The sequence below is a fragment of the Triturus cristatus genome, chromosome 9 (assembly GCF_964204655.1).
Source record: "Triturus cristatus chromosome 9, aTriCri1.1, whole genome shotgun sequence".
Lineage (NCBI taxonomy): Eukaryota > Metazoa > Chordata > Amphibia > Caudata > Salamandridae > Triturus > Triturus cristatus.
In genome coordinates this window covers 731408958-731434361 of record NC_140592.1, presented here as the reverse complement: position 1 = coordinate 731434361, position 25404 = coordinate 731408958, and the positions used below count along the sequence as shown (strand labels likewise).

General features: G+C 44.6%; 1 protein-coding gene across 1 annotated transcript in view; it reads left to right on the top strand.

Moving 5' to 3' along the window:
• Positions 1-16582, top strand: part of TMEM179B (transmembrane protein 179B) — an 85174-nt gene extending 68592 nt beyond the window's left edge. Inside the window, exons 4-5 of the mRNA XM_085625953.1 lie at positions 527-605; positions 12179-16582. Of these exons, the coding sequence (XP_085482079.1) occupies positions 527-605; positions 12179-12355 (256 nt within the window). The 3' untranslated portion in view covers positions 12356-16582. The remainder of the gene's footprint in view (positions 1-526; positions 606-12178) is intronic.
• Positions 16583-25404: the final 8822 nt, after the last annotated feature.

The following is a 25404-nucleotide window of genomic DNA, read 5'->3' as shown; positions in this document are numbered from 1 at the left end:
AGCAGTGCATGATGAGGGCAGGAGTCCTAGTTATTTCAGTTAACTGGAGGAGAGACGGCTATGTGCTGTGAGTACTGCCAACCACGCTGAACAAGTTTTGAAGCTTTAGGGTACGTTACACAATTTGGCGGCAGTGGATCTACCATTGGATGGTTCGCCAGGATATGCGGCTGGAGTCACCTCCTGTGGAGGTGTAGGGAGTTGGATTTCAGGCTGAGATTGGGAGTGTACGTGTTACTGTGTGGGCGTCTGAAAGGTGGTGTCCGATTGCTGGGGTCTGTATGTGTGCAGGACTATATACCTTTGCAGATCTTTATATCTGTTTCTGTTTGAAAAGGTACATACGTGTTTTAACCTTAGTTTACACGGTGATCTAACTGTCTGTCAATATATAAATTGTTCTTCCTACCTATATGACTGTCTGTTTCTTGTTACCTATATGCTTTCTTTTGCTTTATTTGGCTGTCAGTCTGTGTTTTTATTTTTGTCTTCCCTGTTTTCTGATGCACCCTTATTTTGTATTTAGCTGCCCACAGGCTGAGTCGAAGCCCTGGCAGGCCCCTTCTGACGGATCCAGGTTTTATGCCAACTTGCACAGTGCCGAGGTGAGTGTTTGTCTGTAGACTCTGACATGAAGAAATGTAACAAACTCAACTGAACAATCTTCTTCTGGATTTTAGCTGAAATTAAGATCAGCCAAGTGTTGTGAGCTTTCCTCGTGTTATTCATATGATTGTAGTATCTCCGGGTTGAGTGTACTCTGCTCCCCGCCTGTGGAGTGTTGTGTCTGAAGTGGGAGTCTGTCTGAAGGTCTTTGTATTATTGTAGTGTCTCATGGATATAATCTAGGTTTCTGGGTCCATTTCCTGTTGGAGTTGTTTCTGGTTTGGGACCCCCATCTTCCTCTATTTTAGGTATGTAGTTCGGGTGATAATATAACCTACATGTTTGTTACAGTCTACATAGATGAAGGGAGGTAATTATGCATATTTCTGCATTGCTACTGAAACACTGTGCAGTTTATGATTGTATTTCACAGCTGTCTTTTGAGACTTTCCTCTGGAAAGGACTTCTCTTAATCATTTATAATTTATTGTGCACGCTTGATTAGCCGAAGAACTAACTCCAACTACAATCTTTCACCATAATAAATTGGGTTATTCAGGTGTTTCTTTATTTCTATTGCATTCTTGTTGTAAACATTTTTTGCCATTGCATTAATACCTTTCGTGCTGGGGCATTACACTCTGTGTTTCATTGTAGTATACTCAATAACAAACCCATGTGTCCGTTCATCTTGTTTAGTAGGACCACTCCTAGAAACTATATGTGCACAGGAGCCTTATGTCCTTACACTTGGAGTGCTAGGATTAACAAGGGAGTGAGAAGGAAAGAAAAAAAGTAAAACATTCCACAACTGCTCATTTATTTCTCAGGAATAAAGCATATGGTCTCTCTCAGCTGAGGTGATGCCTTTCGTTGGGGTACCAAGTTAGTAAGAGGTTCCAGCACATTAAATGTAATAATTAATATTGTTTACCATAAGTGTCCTGAAGCCACAGTAGTGTTATGCTCCACTTGACGAGGAAGTAATGGAAGTACTCCCTTTAGTACTTGACTCTTTCAGGAGAGCATGGTCGAGCAGTCAGTGCTTAATTCATGATGTGGGTTGAGGTTAGACACTCAAACCGTATGGCACAGCCGATACCGTTGTATAAACTTCAATCTCCAGACATTCCTACCTCTCTAAAGAAAAGGACGTTATTTAAATAGTCATCAAAAACCAGAACTGCCTATCAACTTCTGGGCCAAAGAACCAAACCTAAATGTTGGTCTAGCTTCTCAGCAATAGGCACTATAATTCTAGTTCAACTATGAGACCTGTGGCTAGTGTTTCTCTTTTGAGGAAGGTTTGGCTGTGATTTGGGTTGTCTTTGGAGTGCTCAGGTCTGCAATTTTTCAAAGTCTGTTTAAGATGTAGACCAGTGAACAAAACCAAGGGTACACTTGGTGCCAGTTCACCCTAGATATCCTATGGTGGTGGTAATGGTAAATTGCCTGTAGTTTATAGTCTACCAGTTGCAGCAGAGATGTTCAGGTGTTGAGTGGGACGGACCATTAATCCAATACTCACTGTTCTACTGGTAGGACAAGAGGTCCCTGACCCCAACTTTAACCGCAATACCTCAAAAGCTGCAAGGACTTTGAAGAGGATTCCAAAGGTTCCAGAATTGGTGGAACTTTCCCTAGGGGATAGCATAGATTAACAGGCCAAAGTGGAAGTCAAGGTTTTCAGGACTTTTAAAGAAAGACAGTTATACCTTCAGAGGGCACCAAGAGCGTCTGCACGGAACAGGCTCACCCTTCTCAATCTCTGTAGGCGATGGAGTCACTCCTGACCCCAGAGGTTGCAGTGCTCCATGTTGCTTCTTTTGGACAGCTGGCTGGGGCAAACTCATTTCTGGACCATATTATGTCTGCAGAGGCTGTCCTATGCAGGTCCTAATAGCAGCTTGACTTCAGCAGGCTGTGATGTATGTCACTTTCCCCTGGCAAAGGTACTCCTCCTTTTCAACTGGAAGGTAAGATTAATTTGTCAACAGATTTTGCAAGGCCACTTTACAGATGCTTCCCAGACATAATCCCTGTCTGGAGGACGCAGTCCCATTTCCAAATGCTCACCGTTTTTGTGCTCCTCATGGTGGTGCATAAGTGGCTGCAGAATCGCAGCATTAAATGAACTGCTTGGAGAGCTACGTCAGATTGTCTGTAGATTTCGAAATTACAGAGACCCCTTCACTTCTGGGGAGCATGATCCTGGTGTGCTGACATCATACCCGGGTCATGCCGTTAATCTGAGACACGTTTTAGGCTGCCTCAACTGGAATGTGGAATGGCTTCAGACAGAGGTCATCCCTCAAAGAAATACAGATCTCAAACAGGAAAAGAGGAGAAGTACATTTCACTCTGACACTAGAACTCTGGCTTGGTCAGATTGGCTCTGGTGAACTACATTCCTATCCATCCAATAGACAACCTAACTTTGGGAAGAGAGCTAGGCAATGACCACATCCAGGATCCCGTATCAGGGATAGACATTGCAGTTTCAATCAAAGGCAACCACCATCTTGTAACACTCACATATGGAGTACACTTAATTCCACAATTGTCTTGTCCCGTTACATAGGTGAAATCCAAACATGACAACATTTATTCATGTACCGGGAAATCTTCAGACGTTCTGGACAAGGCAGTTAAGGATCATATTAATGAAAAATTGCATGGTCTTGACACGGAGGGGGGAAGGTAGGCCATCTCACCACAGGGGTCCCATTAAAACTGGTGAAAAGGCCTGTACCTCTGAATGAAGTTTTATCCTGCTACCACTGTCCGTCTGTTGTAGCCTTGTTTGAGGGGACATTAGTCACCCTCCCAAAGACAGACCCGCCGTAGGCTCGCTGTTCACATGCGATATCCGCTCTGAAGTCTCACAAAAAATAAAACGAGAATACCTCCACTACGATACCATGAATATCGAGCTCACTGGAAGAGTGTTACAAAGCCATTCTGAACACAGCAGATCACTACAACTATAACCTCAAAGAGGACCACAATAACTAATACAATGGCTTCCCACTTGAAAGCATCTTGCCTAATATGGTGTTAACCACAGACCATGCCACATACCATTCTTTGACTAGCCTTCGAAGTACCCTTGTCACTTTTTTCTTTGAGAGTCCAACGGAATTCTGCTTTTAGGGCCACTGAAGGTGTAAACCTCCCACACATTATGTCAAGTCATCTGGAGTCCTTTTCACCTTCCTCCTTGTAATGAACCACCTTTGCTTCCTATCCTGTCATCATGTGCTTATCCTGAATGTGTAATTTCATTTTGTATGAATACAGCATTGGGTACACTCCTGTCTTCTATTCTACTTCCAAGACACTCCCTTTGTTCCTGCCACCCCTCACTTACACGGGGTAGGTAGCTCTTAATCCTGGTATTTATTTCTACAACATAGCTGCGAAGGAGGGAAGAAGAGAAGTCTAAGTTCCAAGTCTAATACAAATCTTAAGAAGTATTTCATCATACTTTGCATCGTTAAAAATCCACCCTTTTTTTTTCCAGAAACGCATTTGATGTTTTCAAATAAATTAGCCTTTTCCCTCCCAGGTCCATCCTTCCAAGTGAATAACTAGCATCTTGCACTACATGTAAATAGAGATTATAGTTTTAAGATCATGGCAGTGGTGGCATCCCGAAATAAAAGTTATTAACTAAGGGGGTTACCTATACTGTTTGGCTCCTTCAAAGCAATCTTCAGCTAGATAGTGTCCATCGTCCGAGTATATCTAATGGCTAATCAGCCAATTCCTGTTAAACCTAGGGCTTATTCCTTTAGATGATAGGCTGTCTCCTGTGTTCCCTTTTGCACTGACATCTGGTGTTACTCTTTTTGTCCCTGCCATGAAGGGAGTTGTTGGTGTAGCTGTGGCCATTGGTGGTGTAGTGTCTGTGGTCGCTGCTGTCATTACAGATGTCCTTACTGGGTGTTATCATCTAGTTGCTGGTTTAGTCCCTGCTTTGTTTAAAGCTGTGCTTGTGCCTGCGGTCCCTATTGTTCTAGCAGCTGTGGTCTTTATTTCGTTACAGTTATAGCTGCTGATGTTGTCCCTGTCGTGGTACCAGCTGTGGTCTCTATTATGGTATCTGTGACTTGAAGGCGTTTTCATTTCTGTGGTCCATTGCTGCAGCTGATATTGCTTTAGTGGTGGTGGGTGTGGGCCCAGCTGGTGGATGATGATGTGAGTCTCTTGTGTGGTTACAGCTTTGATCACTGCTACTGCCCCTGTTTTGTTGGCATCTAGGGTTACTGCTGGGGTACCTGCTGTGTTGCCAGCTGTCATCACTGCTGTTGTCCCCGCTGTGGTTACTGCTGTAGTCCATACTGTGGTGTCAGTTGGGGTTGCAACTTTAGTCCCTTCAGTGGTGATAGCAGTCATCACTGCTATCGTCCCTTCAGAGGTGGCAGCAGTGGTTACTACTATGCTGCCTACTTTGATTGCTACTGTGGTCCCTGTTTTTAGGTCGAGCCTGCGCAGCGCATACGCTGCTCTGCGAGGCATGCTGTATTCGAGAATGGACCTGAAGCTCTGCCCCTATTTTACATTGGCTAGTGTCATTGTCCTTTGTAAATGCTGACTTCTGATTCGTTAATAGGCTTGTTAGTCCCGCCTTACTACCTCCTTGTCTTCATTTGTAACCTCTCATGAGGACTGGCCCTTTTACTTCGGTTGTTACACGGTATGTCTCATTTAGTTTGTAAGCACTATTTTCTTTAATGAGTTTCTCCTGCTGCAGGCACGACATGCTTTCCTGCAACATTCAGCGTGCAATGCGCACTTTCACTTTTCAAGCAACCCGGGACAATGGGGGTGTCTTATTTGAAATGAAATAGGTCTCGCATTTACAAGAGTTTGAGCTATTGGCATTGTAAATGACAATGCCTTTTATTTTTGTGTTAATTATCAAAACAGATCAATAAAGGGCATTGTCATTTACAATGCCAGTAGCTTAAACTGTTGCAAATGCTAGACCTATTGCATTGCAAATGCTTGTTATTACAGCTGTTGCTTTTGCTGTTATGGCAGCTGTTTTTTCTTGGGGTCTGCTGTTGGCAGGTATGACCCTTCTGTATTTTCAGTTGTTGCCACTGCTGTGGATCCTCTTGTGGACAGCTGTGGTTACACCTGTGGTCGCCTCTGTTCTCCCTCGCTTGCCGACAGCTGTTGTTGCAGTTAGTATGCCTGCCACAGTGACAGCTGTGGTTGGTTATAGGGGTCCTTGTTATGGTCTCTTTTTCAGTGGCTGCGTTCACTGCTGTCATGAATGCTGAAGTTGGTGTAATTATCCTATTTTGTCATACATTGCTGCTGTGGTGTGCTATCAGTTGTTACTGCAGTAGTCCTTGATGTTATCGCTGCTCTGGTCACTACTGTTGTGGCAATTGCTATCACTGCTGTTGTCCATGCTCTGGAATCAGCTGTAGTTTGTTTTCATAACTGGTCACTCCTGCTATCATTACCTGTCTTTTGTTGTTCCTGCCATGGTAGCACCTGTGGTCCCTGCTGTGAGAAAAGCTGTAGTCAGTGCTGCGGTTACTGCTATTGACGGTACTGTGATGGAAGGTGTTGCCACTGTTATCTCTTCTTTAGTGGCAACTGTGGTCCCTCCTGTGGTTACAGCTGTGATAGCAGCTGTTATCACTGAAGTAGCCCCTCCTCTGCTTGCTAATACTTTGCTGCTGGTGGTGGCCACAGTTATTATAACTGCTGCTGGGGTTCCTGTTGCCGTGGTTTCTTCTCTGGTAAAAGTTATTGTTGGTGCTGTTGCTCCTGCTGAGGATGCAGCTGTGCTCACCGCTTTTGTCCTTGTTGTAATAGAGGCTGTTATTGCTGTGGTTTTAGCTCTGGTTTCTGCCATCAAACCTGCTGTGGTTACAGCTGTTCTACCCGACATGGTGGCAACTGTGGCCACTAATATGATCACTACCATGGTTATAACTGTGGTCACTGAGCTGGTCCCTACCATGGTGGCAGCAGTGGTTGCTGCTTTAGTCTCTGCTGTTGTTACAGCTGTTACTGCTGCTGTAGGAGAGAAGAGGTCTCGGGCCATATGCACCCCTATCCATATATTCTCTGTTTGTTATTCACCAGAGTTCTTGCAGACAATCAAATGGTGTCTAGAAAGACCTAAAAAGCTTGCCTCTCTTACTAGACCACCTCATACATTCAAATGGTTGGCTCCCAACTGGTAATCAACATTTACTCAAAGACCATCTCTACTTTTTTCTCTTTTTTTATGGCGACAAGAACTCTGAGTTAAAACTGTCTCTTCTGATCTAAAACATGTTTTGTCGATTTTCAGCCTTTTACTTTCGTTACCTGTCCAAAACACAAAGTACCTTTTTGTTTTCAAACATGAATCTCAATTATTCCTATTATCAATCTTCAACGCCTTTTCAGTTACAGAACTCTTCTTCAAGAAGATCACATGCAGCATGTAAATGTGCTTTAAAATGATGAGAGCGAGGTATGGGCAGGTGCAATAACATTTTTGCTTCAACATCTCTCGGCTAAACTTACAAGATACTTGTTAGAGACTGGCATGTTATTTCTTGTCTTAGACTTGAGCATAGATCCACTTATGGCACTCACCACAGATTTTGTTTTTGAAGCTATACTCATGATTTGTCAGTGATTCGCTTAAGCGCCTTGAAATGCTTTCTAAAATGTGTTTTTGTTAATTGATATAATTACTTGCATACCATTTTTGGAGGGATACGGATTTGTGGAGTTTTAACAGATCAAACTTTGCCAGTCCGTCTAAAAATAGCAAAACGTTTGCTCCAGTAGAGATTTTCGGGGCCTCAAAACTTGTTTTCATTTTTCATCATTACATTACTAGTACATATGCATATAAGGTTGAACAGTATTATTGGCAACACACTTAAACTCACCAAACCAACACTTTCAAGGCAGCAAAAGCACAATACGGTTTAGTCCATACATATCTTTTTTTGTGGATGTCAGTGGGATATCTCAATTAAATATCATGGGGATTTCAGTCACAATGGGTATACACGTTCCACCAGTTAAGATAGCTATAATCCATCAATATACAAATATCAGATTCCGTTTTCTGTCTGTCATCTCCCCTCTACTCTCTTTTTCTATAGTTGTGCGATTAGATAATCCTGGATCTGTAGCGTAACTCAAGTGTAGGAGAAGTAGGCCCCGTATGTAAGCAAGAATGTTGCAGAATGGCATAGTTATCTGCTTTCTCCCTACAGAATTCAATATCTTGTACCCAGTCTGTCCTCTGGGGGATTGGAAACCACATTTAATTCAGGGCTGCACTCAGTTTGGCTAGGAGTAATGTCATCTTCGAACATTTACGGACCCTCTTAGGGATATCATTAATTTTCCCCTTAAACTCTAACTTTGATGAGGTTGGGATTTCATATTCTATTATGTCTGTAGACGTGTAATAGTCTGCCTCCTATAGACATGTAAGTTTGGACAACTTAATACTATGTGGAGGAAGGAGGATGGCCGCTTGTACACCATGACATCTTATTATAGCATGGGCTGTATTCCGGGTCAGTCTTTTAAAAAAAATATATATATATTTCAAACGTTTTATTGGTATTTTGAAGAACATGTGCAATCCCACAGTATCAGAATCGATGGAAATAGAAGGTGGGGATGTCCCAGATTGCTATATTTAGTGTGCTTGTGGTTAAGTAGTCCTTCAGTCTTGGATGGGCCAAGTGATTCTTGCTGTAGGATGTCTAATTATTCTCAAAGCAAACACAAAGAGATGATGGACAGAGTGTTGAAACTTTTCAAACACTCACCCCCAGTCACAGATCTGGTTTGAATCCATCATCATTCTTTAGCTCACTTTGCCACCCCAGTTCAGACACAGCTATATGCAAATCAGTCTTGACCCTGTGCCTCGTGGGAACAGTCCAGCCCGAACTGCCAAGCCATGTCTTCCCTGGACCGGAAACAAGCATCCTGGAACCGGTTTCGGGCTAACAGCCCTCATCAGCCGCCCAAGTTGGTAGGGTATGCCCAGACGTGGGTCCCTTGCTCACTTTGCCACTAGATTCTACCTAGCCTGGCTGAAGAGGGCTGTTAGCCCGAAACCGGTCCCAGGATGCTTGTTTCCAGTCCAGGGAAGACATGGCTAGGCAGTTCGGGCTGGACTGATCCCATGAGGCACATGGTCAAGACTGATTTGCATATAGCTGTGTCTGAACTGGGGTGGCAAAGTGAGCTGGGGGTGAGTGTTTGAAAAGTTTCAGCACTCCGTCCATCATGTCCTTGTGTTTGCTTTGTCTAATTGTTCTCGCCTCCTCTTACCTCGCCGCCTTCTGCTGACCCCAACTGTAGAAAGGCATGGAGTCTGCACACTTCTACCTAGAAGGCCCAATAATCTCAAAGTATCGTACACTGAGTCACTTCATTGCAGGGTTAGTACGTAACAACTACAGAGTCAGTGTGTTGCTGTGCAGTACCTCTCCAGCACAGCTGGACCACCAAGCCAGTAGTCCCCTCGCTTAAGCTCTTAACCACTGGTGTCCATCCAAGTTCAAAAGCTCTGTGTTATCCCTGAATGTTGCTCATCAGACATTCCATAGCTTGTATTGTCCAGAGTAATTGGTGTCATTGTATGAGTGGCGGGAAGTCAGGATTTCTGTGCTATTGTGAGTTTTGCCACCCCATAACACTGTAGGCACATGTGCCACTCATCCTTCATCAACCTAGTTAGGAGAGGCATCATTTCCTTATTGGCAGGGATAGGGAAGGTCAGACCCTCTGGATTAGTGATGCAACATCGCTTCTGAAGGGTTGAATCTTTAGGCAGCCCCACCATATATGTAGTGCATCATTGAGCGTGCCACATCCTCTCCAGCACCTTGAAAAGGTGTTATGGTACATGCGTTGTAGTCTATGTGAGGTTTATTGCCATCCCAACCACAGGTCATAATGTATATTCTGACCGTGAATGGATGCGGAGGAGGAGTGAGTGTCTCTGTGCAGTTTATCCTACCTCTTAGGTTCTCCTGGCATTCCCAGTGCTTGCTCCCACTCTGTATTGTGCCACCAAGTTTATGGGGTCTCCTGGGCTAGAAGAAGCTGGTATATTGTTGAAATCATACCATGCATGCCAATCATTTGGGGAAATTGAGTTCAAAGGTGATTTTAGATCTAGTGGCTCCTGCTTGAATGAGAGGACGCAGTGCCAAAGCTAGGCATAGCATAAACGTCCAGAATCTGGGACCTCGTAATAGTGTTTACATTATTGAAAGGTTTTGGGCATAGTGGCCTCATACATATCTATCATCATTTTGCACCCTCCCTCCATTTAAGAAATGAATGCTTGGCTTGTGCGGGGGGGGGGCTCTGTATTAAAGTGACTTGGCGTATATGGAGAAGTGTAGGCTGTCAGGCCTGGAGTGATCCCATATTTGTCCCATGTTTTTAATGTAGTCGCTACCAGGGTCCTTACATAAGTGTTGGGGGCTCTGCCTTTCCAAATAAAGTCATCAGTTTTTTTTTGGATATGTGCTAAATATGGGAAATCTAGCTATATAGGAAGTGTTTGAAAAATGGAAGGCCTCCAGTATTGCAACTATTGCTGATAGTGAGGAGTGTGGGATGCCGACCGTAAAGAGCACATCGTCAGCATAAAGGGAAGATCTTAAATTCTCTAGATCCGAATTTAGTCCACATCACCATTGGTGTTTGTCGAATTAGACCCACAAGGGGTTCTATAAAGAGGGCAAAGAGAAGCAGTGATAAGGGACAGCCCTCTCTTGTGTCCCTGTAAAGTCGTAGGGGCTTAGAGAGGTGTGCCTTGAGAGTAAATCGTGCAGGTGGATGGCCGTCCAAACGTTATCGCGGGCCTGCCTTCCTCAAATGAAACCACTCTGGTCAGAGTGTAAGTGTGTGGGGAGCACTTCATGGAGGCGGTTCACGAGTATCTTTGTGTATAGCTTTGATGCAAATGTTGAGCAATGCAATAGGTCGGTAGGATGCACAGTGTATAGGATCTTTATTGGGTTTAGGTATCACTGTGACATCTGCCTTGCCTATCGCCTGAGTGACCACGCCTGTTGTAAAATTGAGCTGAGAGCCCGTCCAGCCCTGCATTTTTGTTCTGCTTAAGGGTTTTAATGATTGCTCTGTCCTGAAGGAGGATTGGGCTCCACAGCGACTCTTTGATCATTCATAAGTTAGGAGAGGTGGAAGTTATTTTCAAGGTCTCCCCTACTTCATGGTGAAAGTGGCTTCTATAGAGATTCTCATAAAAATCTTGAATTTCGTGTACTTTCCTAGCATCTTTGATTAGTGAAATCTTCGATTATATAATTTTCTTAACATATTCCTTTTCTTGTTTCCCCTAAGTAGACAAGCTGATGGGGCAGGCCCACTTTGTCATCTGAGATTTTAAGATTGAGTAGTGATAGTTCCGCCTTATTGGTGCAATACATGCATAATTGGCCTCTTACCATTGTAAGTGCACAGGTAATGCGTCGTGAAGGCCGCCGCAGTCTCTCAGCCTCCATGTTTTGGATTTCTCCCTCAAGTCTCTGGGCTTCTATAGTGTGGAGGCGTCTACGTTCCACTGTTATGGCTATAAAGTGGCCCCTGATGGAAAGCTTTAAAAGCGTCCCAAACCCCAGAAATGGGCACCCCCCCCATTGTATTCAAAGTACTCATGTATGTGCCATCCTATTTCAAATTGGTGATTAGGTCTCTGAGTAAGGATGATGCAATTTCCAGTTACTCCAGCTTGCACAGACCGAGGTTAAGCTGTACCATAACCGGGGTGTGATCCGAGATCCATCCTCTCTCTGCGGTGCTGGGCAGGGCTACTAGGGCACTGCGTAACAGTATGTAATCAATCCGTGAGTGTGTAAGGTGCAAATGTGAGTAAAAAGAGAATGCCGTTGCGGAGGGGTATAATTTCCGCCATATATCTCATAGACCTCATTCTCCCAGTGGCTTTCTCACACCGTATTAATGTCTCCAGTCAAAACAATATCTCCTCAGGCCACATTTGCCAGTGTCTCCAGGAACTCCACTAAGTAAGAGTTAAGCAGCATTGGGAACGTATACCATGGCTACCGTGAGAGGCCGGCCTCCCATGCGCCTACTAGGATAAGATATCGATCTGCCTTCTTTATCTATACAGGTGTGTGACACAACCAGAGATAAGTTGCGTTTTAGGTATGATCTACAGCATTTTAAGGCTTCACATGTGGAGTCTCAGTGTTAGGAGCATGCGGTATGCACTTGCCTGGATTAACTACTTTATGGTAGTATTCTGTATGGCCGAACTGGTTCAACTACTCAGCTGCAGAGTTATATACGGGATGTCCTGATCAACTACTAGATGGCAGGATTTTGCACCATATGTGTATTTGTAGTATTTGAGATGCGAGGTGGGAGTTACAGGTAACTTAACAATTTCTGTTTACAAAGGGTGATGATGATGTGATGATGCCAGGAAAGTGATGCATTACGGATTGATTAGGGAAGCTTAGTAATATGTGCACCTTGTTTCTTCTGCTATTTACCCCCTTCTTTGCTTTTTTTACAGGGTTCTGCTTGGGCTAATTGGGTGTTCTGGATCATTATCTTGGTGTTGCTCATCATCCAGCGTCGGAGAGAGTCTTCATCTGGCTCCTCCACCTTCCGTCCCCTAGCTGCTTCCGACCCCGAGTGGGCCACGGGCGAGACAGACGCGATCTTCGGAGCTCGGCCTCAAAGGCCATGATGGGCCTCATGGAAGGGGATGGGGCATATTTCATGTTTACGCAGGTTTTCTTGGGGAGCGAGGCTGGCGGTGGCACTGTAATTTTATACAGATATACCAGGGTTTTTGAAGGGTGGAGCTGGGTATTGCGAAAGTTCCCCCACCTGCCTTCCAACATGGCAGCCATGATGAATTTAGGGAACTTACATTTACTGTCAAGAGGGGCCTGCCTAATGGATAAAAAGAAATCTGTATTATATAATTTGCAATCCTAGTTATTTAAACTGAACTTGCAGTAAGTTATTTGAAAATAAGTCCAGTTCTTGCTAAATGCTTAACTCTAGTTTGAAAATGATTACCAATATCTGTAGGGACTTGGCAACTAACCCTGACCTCAGTAGTGCTGTCTCCTCATAGCCACTGTGAGGACTCGCAACATAACATGGGAAGGCATGTTGAATGTTGTCAGAATAGACCCTGGTCTGTGCAAGATGTCTTACCTTGACCTCCTGTAGCCCAAGGGCAGGAAAGCTTCTTCAGACATAGTTTACAGCAGTGTTGCCTTTGTGCCAATGCCAGCCTCAATAAAGGAGCATTGTTAATTCCATTCCTGCAGGTCTCCACATCATGGAAATTCCACAAAGCCAATTTAGTTGATCTGGAAAAGTTTGATACACTGTACCACCTGGTTAGGGTTTGGATTTCGTTTATTGTGAGTTGAACATTCTGGTTGCATAGCAAAGTTACAAAGGACAGCATGTTTTAAGTGCTTGCGTTTCTACAAAACGTGGCTAAAAGACCGCGCTGTACAATTATTAATTGTTTTAACTTTAATGTCGGAGGATGACAAACATTGGTTACCTTAGTATTGCATTCACACTTGGATTGGCTTTTTGTGGCCTGCATGAGGCGCAGCCTTTACTTAATTCGCCTGCAGATCCTGCAGATCATCCAGTCCAAGATGCTCGGTTAACTGTTACTGCATTCAGTGGAGTTGGAGATGATCAGAAAATGAGGAATTCAAGAAAATGCCATCTTTCAGATAAATCCGGGGCAATACAACCGAACTTTTTCACTCATACAAAACAATACTGCTAGGCCATTTGAACAAATTTTGCCACTCATGTAATTTGGAATGGTTGCAAACGTGTTTCTCCAGTCTGTATTTATCGAAATATTTTCACGGTGGAAAGAATTAAGGAAAGTGATTGGGAAACAATGTGTGACAATGCTTTGCTCTTCAAACACTTTACTGAATTATAGATACATTAAAAAAGAAATCCCTGTCGGCCAATACCCCATAAAAATTGATTTTGCACTATTTTTGCTTATTAAGTGATAAATTGAACAATCTGATTTTGTTTCATAGTCACATTGTCTTTCACATTTGAGAAGTGTAGAACATTGATTTTTTCACTTTTTAATAGGTAACATGGCCTACATTTTGTGAAATAATGTTGTGCCATGTTTGCACTGGAGTGAATACAGTTTGTTCAGTTCCCTATTACGTTATTAGCAAAAAATGGTGCTAATTGATTTGCACTTCTTTTGCACCAGTGTAGATTCTATATGACCCCACTCATTCTCAACCCCTCTCCACTACTCGGATAGAACATGTAATGATTATATAGATGAGCACTGCTGCCGTAACACACTAGTACACAATCACAAGCTCTCTGCTGACCACAGCTGCTAGCCACGTGGAATTTGAGGGTTATGGATTTGTCTTTGCGGCTTCTAGCACTTAGTGTCACATGTTCTTAACTGTCATTTATCTGTTCTTCCAAAGTTCTGTGATTTTTTGTTACTGAGTCCTGAACTCTTCTCTGCCCGTCAGCTTCTGTTTCCGTATAGCCTGTGCCCCTTATATGAAAATTCCTCCCCGAAGTTCTACTGCTGCTAAATCTCCTTATGTTGCCAAGTGCCGGTATTCACCCTGAAACCTCTGCCAACAGTTGCTATTTGTTTTCTAGGTAATATCCAAGCTGTACATGTTTGTATTGCTTGCCATAGCCTGTATGAAATGGCGTCATGCAATCTGCTCCTGACGTTTGACGCCGTCGTGAGATTTGGTCTCCTTCGTTGTCACTTGCAGAAGCCTTTGCATTTTTTTTTTATAACAAAAGTAGCTTTAAGTGTAAAGAGTATATATTTCTATTTAATGAACATGAGCTGGGAGATCGTATTCCAGAGGGCACCTGTGGGTGGCAGTGATCTGCCACCATGTTTACAGTTAGCTTCCCCACCCATTCCTGGCTGGTTTTTACCTTTCTGTTGTAAGATCCTCACTTTTTATTGTAAAGGGAGGGGAGGCAGTTCTGTTTCATTCTTCCCCGAATAAGATGGAAAAAGGTCCTTGATTACAAGCAGTCAGGTTGTACCGCCAGTTTCCACAAAAGATAGACTTAGAGTGATCTAAGTCCTTTTGGTCCTGATACACCAGATAATTTTAATGATATTTTATTAGGTAGCAACGAATGAGCAGGAGAAATCTTTCCTGCATACCTGACCTCTGCCAATGACTATTATAGGCCGTGTGTGGCAGCTGAGTACAAAGCTGTAACCCATCACCCTTTACTTCCATGCAAAGCTCTGAAACCCGACTTAGGTTCTCCTCCTCTGTAATGGAGACATGACAAATGCCTGTAGCACTGATGGTGAGCATGTGAACGAGCCTAAAGTAATGTGAAAGATTGTTTCTATAAATATATGCCTATAGTTCCTTACTTGCACTGTAACTGTGTGTAAATATTGATATCCCTAAATGTATAAATATATGTATATGTGAGTGAGCCAGAGCGAAATTGAGGTGTCGTTAGGTTGGCGTGGCATTGAGGCATGTGGTTTTGCTGAGGGGTGAATCCCCAATATTTTGTGACAGCGAGGGCTGTACATCTTTCCCCATGGTCATATGTAACCTGTGCAGTACCCAAAAGAAGAAAGTGGTTGGTTTCTGTCTGCTAACTTTTCTGATTTTCAAAGCCAAATTCACTTGTATCTGTCTCCCCTGCGGGAACCAGGAAGTTTTGTTCTCCAGACCTATTTCTGCTACCTAAATAAATCACGCAGTCCTATTATTTAATGTGGTCACTTCTCAATGGAGAATTCAGTCAAGGTTATTGTGAAAGACTCAGAAAAAAATAGCTGCCTGTGACTGCTGTTTCCATTACATAAAATCTCATGGCAGGCTGGTGAATGTGTAGGAAACTCCCTTTCCTGTTTGACATCCATCATCCAGATCAAATAGTCACACCACTAGCACAGGACTGTTTCAGAATTCTAGAGACCTGAGCGTAAACATATCGAAGCTCCGACAGTGCTGCAACGCCATACCATCCGTACAGCCCTACACACATTTCTGTGACTTAACTGGATCAGGTGATTGATGTTGCTGCCACTGTTGTTGATGACTGCCTCTTATCAAAGTTACACAGCAGGATTTTTGATGTTGTCACTGTCGCTGCTTTGGATGGTTTGCTGTTTGGAAAATCCCATATCATTACTTATGCCAGTGCCACGCCTGTGGACATCTTTCTGCTCGACATGTCCCATGCCATGAAGGCTAACATTGCCATGCTTGTAAGTATCTTCCTTTTAGGAAAGCAACATCACACTGATAGTGCCACTGCTACCCCCCTGCTGCCAATCCTGAGGGTGACTTCCTATTTAGAAATTCATTTAACAGGACAGCCAAAGATGTCGCTGCCACTCATGGTTGTAAAGTCAGATGCTGATGTTTTTATTAGGATGTGCTGTCATCTATGTGGGACTTCTCGTGACAGTCTCATGAGAGGATGACGACTGGTGTTACTTCCTGATTAAGTGAATCATCTGGCAAGAATTACAAAACAAAGTTAAACCTGAAAAACTACCAATGACATTTTCAGCAACACCTTGTGACTGCAAAATTACTTTGATATTGGCCCTGTGTGGCATCAACTAAAAACTTCCTGTCAGCTGCTACAGGATGACAACATGCTGATGAAAAGTACAGGGGAGTCAAATGTTTACTTTTTGTTTTTCTTTTGAATTCTGTGGGGTTTTCTTTTTAAATCTTTCCTGCCTGTTTGCCTGTCAAATGATGCAATTTGCAGTGTAAAGTTTTGTATTGTTGAGCTATTGTGGGAAGAAGTAACTGGCTGGGTGTGTCTTGCATGACACCGCTTTTTAATTCACACTTGTTTTATTAAAATGTTTTATACTTAAGATTGCTGAAAATAAATATTGCACTTAATATCAGGCACAAAAGTGTTCTTTTCTTTATAGTTATGGCATAGTATTGCTTTACTGCCATTAAGTGGAAACTCTTTTATTGGTGTAGCAAGTGTGGTCTATTACAGGAAGCTGCACTAACCTACAGCACTAACCTACTCATTTATTATATACTTACAAAAAATGTTTCAATTACAGTGCATCATATTGCAGTGTAGGTTTTTGCATGGGGTGTTGTGTTATGCAAAATTATATTTTATTGGAACAGCACACCTTTCTGTGCCACCCCCAGTCCACCCATCACTTCTGCACCACTACTACAGTGGCTAATTGAGGTTATGCTATCTTGCATAGGGTATTGTCCAGTAGAAAGAGGGCAAGCTAATAGGCTGTGCCAGGCACTGTAGTGTAGCTGGATCTCTCAATTCCAGGACACAACAAACTGACACAGGGTCCTCTTATTATGTCTGGGAGTGAGCCACCTGTGGCCCGCTTCCCTTTGTTGAATCCTTTAGCTACGCCCAGACTTTCTGGGGTGTCGGCGTAAGTGCCCATTCAAGTAGGGGCGAGGTAGCTCCCTACATTCCTTCTAACTTTAGTTAGGTCCTTTGCATCTCCCCTGCTTCCCAGGGCCTCAGTAGGTGCTGCATACATAGTCCCGTAATGGTTGGTTATGGGCTGGGTCTCAAGTTGTAAATTTGGCTCCAGGGTCTTGTCAGAGGTTTTTCTGTGATTTATCCTTACCCAGCAAAGGGTCCTGGTTCTGTCAGGGCATCCCCTTGCCTCTGGGTTATGTCTGCTGGTGTCAGTAGACCTTCTCCAGATGGCAGCAGGGTACTGTGCATGTCTTCCTGGTGGAAGGGCTTTCGGGACACTTGGCCTTTGGCCACCTGTGTCCTCATGTTTTTTTATGTGAAGTATCTTGATCCATGCAATTGGGAGTCCTCTTTTCCTCACCCCTGTATGGTTATACCATTGTACTTTGGACCTCATCCGCAATCCAAGAATACCTTTCAAACTGTGTTTGGAAATTTCACCTGGGTTGGCAGTCCCATTGAAGTACTTGGTCTCTGGGGCGTATTGGAGGGTCTTAAGCCCTTTTAGTTTGACTCACATAGCAGGGCGGCTCCTGGGCCCTGTCAGGGATGCTGTTGGGTGCAAACCTCCTGAACATGAGCATCATAGGGGTGCTTTGTTGTGTGTTGCAGTATTCTCGCAAGAAACTGTGCCATCTCCTTGCTCCACTTTGATATGCAGTGCTTTATTGAGGGTGCACATAAAATGTTCCACATTACAATTGTTGTGTGATTTTCTGGTGTTTGATTCCCAGGTGGTCCTGGTATTTACTAAATTCAGCCCCTTGGAACGGGGGCCCATTGTCTGTCCTGATTTCTGTTAACTGTCTGAAAGTGGCAAACTTTTTTCCGGCAGAGGGTGTACTTAGTGAAAAGCCATCGACGTTGTAAGTTCGACTGTTGAGAACTTGGAGTTTTCATACATAAGCAACAGCCTCAGTCAGACAACCGGGAAGCTGCCTAAGTCCATGGTGTCCTGCACACTTCCTCAGTCAAGATGGGGGCTGAGTGTCCTGCTCCCCCTGGTCAGCTGATAGGTGTGGCATTCTTTTACCATTTCTTCCACTGCCTCATCCTTCCCTGGAAATGACAATGTTAACCTCAGCCGTGACTTTGCTTTGGTAAACCCCTTGGTTCCCTGGCTCCACTACCCTTTTCCGTAATACTTATGGTACCACAATGCATTGTCCCTGCGGACGGAGTCCTCCATCAGTGGTGCTTAGTTTCTCCTTTACTCTTAATAGCTGCCTGAGCCATTATGGTTTCACAGGTGAGAGTCCAGCTGGAGGTCCTTCCACTTAAGTTGCTGCATTGCCTTCACAGCTTTCTTTATGCATTCATCTTCCAAAGAAAATTATTGCAATCTCCTTAAGATCCATGGGTTCGAGGCATGATTTCTGTGTGATTAGAGGAATGTAGTCTTCGTTGTCATCGCTTGGGGAGGTTGTCCCCTTTCTGGGTGCTTGGTGGGTATTTAGATAGATAGTCCGCAGGGGTGCTGGCCATGAAGTCATTTTGCTGAGGCTGAAGCATCCACCTCTCAATCCTTGGTTAAGGGTGTTGAGACCTGCCAGCATAACGGTAGACACTTATGTGACCTGAACCATTTTCTCATTGAGATGCAGCTGAACGCGATCACATCCTTACTTCATGGCCAGGGATTTTTTGTTGTTGTTGTAAATCTTTTTTATTAGCCTCTTCGCTGCGGCGCAAATTCCACGCAGTGCTGACATTCCGATAGCGGGCGTGGTCATGACGTCTCCCGGCCGTCGTCCGCACACGCCCATCGTGACTCATGACGGCCGGGAGACGTCATGAGCATGGAAGAGGTTAAGTAACCAAAACCCGGCAGTGTGTCAGTCAACAATTATGTTCCATACATTTACATCTTTATTTTCATTACCTTCATGTATCGTATTGTATACAGTGCAAAATCAGAACATCAAATCTATCCCAAGAACATTCCAGTATGATACAGAGTGTATTCTCCTCCTTCGTTTCTTTACCCAGCTCGCTAACAAGTCATTTAGAGTCCTCTGTATTGTATCCATTTCCCCCATATTTTGTCCCATTTCTTTGCGTATCTCCTCCCCTGGAACACCACCTTTTCGGCGTTACAACACCAGTCTAGATCTTCTGTCCATTTCATCACACTCAGTGTTTGACTCACACCCCACTCCCTTGCTATATTGCGTTTGGCTACTATGCCCGCTGTCATAAGCCATATCTTGGAGTATTTGGGACATGTCTCCTCGCCCGTCACGCAGATAATATTCCATTTAGCCTCACATGTAACTTCCTGATCTATTACTTCAGACATGACCTCTATTACTTCTTTCCAGAACTGTTGTATCTTTGGGCATGCCCATAGTGTGTGAAACAATGTGCCCGTTTCCCCACAGCCCCATGCACATTGGTCAGTATTACTGCGTCCTATCCCGTTGCAAGAGCACTTTGGAGGTATACAATCTGTGTAGTATACGCAACTATATCAATCGGAATCGTGCCGTAACAGCTACCTCCCTCAGACCCTGAATCGCTTCTGTCCAGCCTTCGTCGTCTAACGTCTCTTGGTCTCTTGACCCAGCTTCTCTGAGAGCTATCAAGGGGGTCAGGGGAGTTGTTCATTATATTTTTGTACACCAGAGAAACGCTTTCTCAAGCAGTCTATCCTCGAGTGGAGTGTATTCTGCTAGTTGTTCCCCCATCTAGGATATGTCTCTTTAGTGCATGTCTTAGCTGCAAATATTGTAGGAACTTCTTATCTGACATTTGATACTCTACTTTCAAGTCCTCGAAGCTCCTCATTGTTTGCCTCTCCATATGTCCCCAAGGTATTCAATCCCTATGGCATAGGTCTTCAAACTGTGGGGCGCGCCCCCCTGGGTGGCACAGCATCCCTCCAGGGGGGGGGCGTGCACTTCGCCTTCTATTGTTGCCTTCAGGCGCCAGTCCTGTATCTCAGCCCGGGCTGCTGCTGGGGGCTCGGCTGAGAGTGTTTGGAGTCACAGGTCTTTAAAGGCCAGAGGCGCAACGATTTCGAAGGTGGTGGGGAGTGGGAGGGGGGCCAATTCTTCCAGCAATGGGAAGAGTGGAGATTCAGGGACTCTAAGAAGGGGTGAAAAACAACAAAGCCTCATTAACGCGTAAATGGTCTTTTAAAGACCTGTGAAGTACTCGGGTGCGGCTGGCAGCTCCAAAACTGTCTGTGTGTGCTGTCTCAGCAGGGGCTGACACACACTACGGGTGGGTTTGGGGGCCAGGGGGGTGAGGGCGCTGAAGCCCTTTGAGCCCTATGGGCGTTGCACACCTGATGTGAAGGCAATTGTATCCCCAGGTCTTAGTCAGAAGCCCCTTTATGGGCGGCACCCTTCTCTGGTCAAAATACACCACTGGGCCCAGCAGCTACCTCGTCCCTCTGGTCTTTGCAACTGCAACTTGTCAACAGAGTATGCCTTTGTTCCGGATTTCTCTTAACTCTGATCCACACTTTGGGGACCCGCCTGCACCCACAGGGTGTGTCCGAACTGCTACCCTTTGCAGGTCTAAACTGGTCAGACAGGAGGTCCTGTATGTTTTTTTTAAGGCCTTTGATATGGCTGCCGCCACCAATTCAGATACAGTCAATTCACACATGATAAAATCCGTGTCCATAACATATCTTACTGTTGTGTCTTGCCTCAGTACCCATGTTCTTCAGCCATGTCTGTGTGGTGGTGAGGTACAAAGGAAGACTACGGATTATCAGTGTTCAGCAATGCAATCAGACCCCAGGGCCCTAGCTGCTGTTGAAACTTGTAGGGAGGGCAGAGATTGAAATGGGACAGCTCACAGGGGAGACTGCCCACTGGAGCTCTCCTCAATCCATGCGACGTCTAAATCCGGAAGCGTGGCCTTCTGCTGCAACATGTGCTGAAGCGATCAGTGTTAGGGCCAGCCCTGGCTGGGAGTCTTTGACCCCCCCCCCCCCCCGAAGTTCAGGTCTAGTTGCGCCCCATGTTGCTTCCCACGTCGGAAGTACGTTTCACTGCAAGGAGTTTACAACGGTTTTATCCTTCCAGAAGATTCCATTCTCTGGCAGGTAAGAGTAAAGATCTTTTTGTATTATTTTTTTAAAGCCTCGCTCCTTTCCCCTTCGTCCCAATACTAGTGGAAACGTTGGATGTTTCAAGGAGAAGCGGATTTGGCATTAATGCCATAGGTGCTGAATTTGGTTCTGGGGACCTGGGTTCGAGTCCTGGTATCGGCTCAACATCTTGTGATCCTGGGCAAAATCACTTAATTTACCAGTGATTTACAAAAAAGGAATTTGACCTTGATTAAAGTCACTGGTGCTTGTTTAACATGTTCCAATCCCTAGAGCCGAGTCCACAAACCTAATATAACAAATATTGTGAAGTATGCCTACCATCTGTCCTCGCTTCTTTCATAGACCAAATTTAAATGTTTTCTTGTGCAGCTATTTATGAAGCTTTGGAAGGCGATCTTCTTTATAAGCCAACTATGCTAACAAATTGACTCTTGATGCTGCTAGCGAATAAAGATGTATATATCCTCTTGAATCACTTATCACATGTGTATGATGTAAATGTCTCCTAGGCCTTCTTGGAAAACTGTGGCTGGCCCCCTACTGACATGGCAACACCTGGCCATACTCCTCATAATCATGGATTTTTTAATTGTGTCAGAAAGCATGTTTTGTGGAACTTCTTTTTCTGATATCTTGTTTAGGGGCAAGGATGTGGCACAACAGCCAGAGCTGATGACTGTAGAGCTGGGAAACCAGGTTCAATTCTTGATGTCTGCTCAACATCCTGTGATTATGGGCAAATCACTAAATCTCCCTGTGCTTACAAAAAATGAATGTGTGCTTGTGTAATGTAAAAGATGCTCCTGTAAAGCGCTCCAATACCTTTGGGTCATGTTCGCGCTATATAAAACTGAAAAAAATATATTACAACATTTTGTGAGCACTCCCGTTTCCTGGCACTGCTCAAGACTGGAAGTGGAGCACAACCTAAGGATGGCAGAAGCAAGAATCCATCCACACATTGTCTCTGTGGAGAAAAACATGCACTCCCACACCTGTGTTTTGGGAGTGTTTTTGCAAATCTATCCTAAATTTTGTGTTTTATGTGAAAAATAAAGCACCAATGAATTTTTTTGTGCTAATTGTTTTCTTTTTATTTGAACTTTAGAATAAGCACATGCACTACAAAAACTTCAGTTTACTAAACACATTATTTGCCCTATACAACCTGTGCTCTGCAGGAGGGAATGGCCATCAATGATGCAGAGTACCAGCTTCCAGAACTTTTTTATCGGGTGGTGGTGGGGGGGGGGGGGCTCGACGTGTAACAAGGTTTAGATGGGGGGGCTCGGCCGACAAAAGTTAGAAGACCTCAGCCCTGTGGTCTGCCATTTATGGAATCCCTTTAGTTGGCCCACTTCCCTTAGGTGGTCACAAACCCATAGTGGCATCCGTTCAGTCAACTTGTCTTTCCAACCTAGGAATGTGGTAGCTTCCCTCCAGACGTGTACTGTTGCCTCAGTATGTGTGGGTAGTGCACTGCTCGTGCGTCACTTGTACAACGCAGCTAGATAGCCTCCCCCTCCCATGTAATGTCGGTCCATTCTGTATGCTGGTTCCTCTCTCCCGGCGAACAACCACTCGTTGATGGTTATAAGTTGTGCTGCCCTGTAATACGTTTTTATGTCTGGGATTGCCAGTCTGCCCTTGTAGACACTGCGCTGCAGCTTGTGCAGAGCAATTCTGGCCTGTCCTCCATCCCATAAAAGCAGTCTTAGTTCGGTATCTATCTGCTTGAAAACGCTAGATGGTATTTTACACGGGGTATTCTGCAGAATGTATAAGGATCTTATCAGTGCCATCATCTTAAATAAGGCTGCATGCCCCATCGGGGACAGTGGGAGCTTCCTCCAGTGCAGAATGTCCCTACGTAGCCTATCCAGTTGGGAAGGTAGGCTACCTTCTAGGAATTTGTTGTCTCCTTTTGATATTATTATGTCTAGGTATTTGAATTTATCTTTTAGTGCTAAAGAGCAAGCGCTAGTTGGCAGGTTCGGAGTTGCATCAGTCAATATGTATAGTAAGGATTTGTTCCAGTTAATTCTGTATCCCGAGTAAGTTCCGAACAGATGGAATATGTGGGTAGTTCGGCCAATCGAAGACCTGGGGTTGGTAACATATAGTAATATGTCATCGGCATATAGAGATATTTTTTCTTCCCAATCTCTTCCCCGGATGAATGGATCCATTCGAACCCATGCCGCCAGGCGCTCCAGTGCCAATGCAAACAGCATAAGGCGAAAGCGGACATCCCTGCCTCGTGCCTTTGTTCAGCTGTATTGTCCTTGAGGTTGCCCCATTTATTCGTACTCTCGCTAGCGGGCCCGCGTATAGTACCTGCACCCACACACTGAAGCTGGGCCAAAATCCAAACCTTTCCAATACTGCCTGCAGGTATGACCATTCTATATTATCAAACGCCATGCATGCGACCAGCGACAGAGGCACCGCATCCTCACACGGGTCAGCCCTAGTAGCATGTAGCACCCCATATAGTCTCTGCTGATTAAGCCTGGTGCTCCTGTGTGGCATGAACCCGGACTGGTCTGGATGTGTTACAGAGGCAATGACCGCACCAAGCCTGTTTGCTCACACTTTTGATAGTAGCTTCACTTCCACATTAAGCAGAGATATCGGACAATATGATCTGCAATCTTACTGCGGCTTCCCTTGTTTCAGTATTACTACAATCATGGCTAGTCTCTGATCTGCTGGTAGCTCTCCATAAATGAGAGCTTCATTGTACATATTCAACATACGCGGAGTCACTTTCGATGCCACTCCCTTATAAAATTCTTTGGGTATGCCGTTTGGCCCGGCCGATTTACTCGACTGCAAGTCTCCTATAGCCCCTACTATGTCTTCTGTCGTGAGTTCTTTGTCCAGCGTCTCCCTGTCGTCATCGAATAGTCTTGGGACAGGAAGGTCTCTAAGTAGCTCTGCACAATCCTCCCTTGTTCTAGTAGATGTGGATTTATGCAGAGCCTAATAATAATCCGCAAATACCGAGGAGATTTCCTCGCTTGTCTTTTAGTCTCAAGTTGCTGAGTCTTTATCTCTAGAACCCAATTTTGTTCTTTGTCCCTCTTTTCCAACCACGCTAACAGCTTGTTGGCTTTGTCCCCTACTTTGTATAGTTGCCTTTAGGTTGCTATAGCGTACGTCTTGGCTGACTCCTCTACTATGTCTTTCAGCTCTCTCTGCTTGATACGGGTCTGCTGCCTAGCCTGTGCCGCTGCCACGCTGTTCCCCATGGCCTTCCTATCCAGTTGTAGGATGCCGTTCTCTAGTGTATTGTGCTGGATCCGTTGCCCCTTCTTTTTCCCTCCCACAACGGCCTGCACATAGCCCTGCATCACTGTCACTGTGCAGGACGAGTCTACTGTTCCCACATTATCCTTAAACTATTATTCCGTGTGCACTCCTATTTTATTTCTAATCTGTTTGTCTCTCAAGAGCCAAGGGTCCATTCCAGGGGTCAAGGTATAGTTTCTCGTGGGTTCTTTCAGTAGAGTTTCTACAGGTGAATGATCAGAGATTCCGCTTGCCTTATGCGCTGTTCCATTAAACCAGTGTGCATGTATTTCTTGTGTCATCAGATAGTCTAAGCGTGAGTACCCCCCATGTGGGATTGAATGAAAAAGTGTATTGTTGGTCCTCTGCGTTATGTACTCTCCATAAGTCAACCAGCCGCATCACCCCCGCAAAGTCTCTTAATGGATCTGGTTCCCTTTCCCGATTTGAGGTCGTTATTCTATCCATTCCTGGGTCCATCTTTGTATTCATGTCCACGCCCATGATTAGTATTCCTTCTGGGAGGTCTATTAGTAGAGCGCCCAGCTCCTTCAACGTGTCTGAGTGTAGCCTCGGTGGTACATACACTGAGCTGAGATTGAGGACTTTACCCTCCCACCTTCCTGTTATGGCCACATATCTGCCCAGCTGGTCATGCCATATTCTCTCCAGATTGAAGGGAAGAGTCGTCTGGAGCAGGATCCCAACCCCTCTCGATCCCGTTGTGAATCCTGCATGTGCAACTAATTTGTATCAAAATCTGTCGAGTGCCTTGCAGGTCTTACCTTTAAGATGGGATTCTTAGATTAATACGATGTCGGGATTTTCTCTACGGAGATATTGCAAGACCACTGTGCGTTTAATTTTGTGTCCCAACCCGTTAACATTCCAGGTCAGGA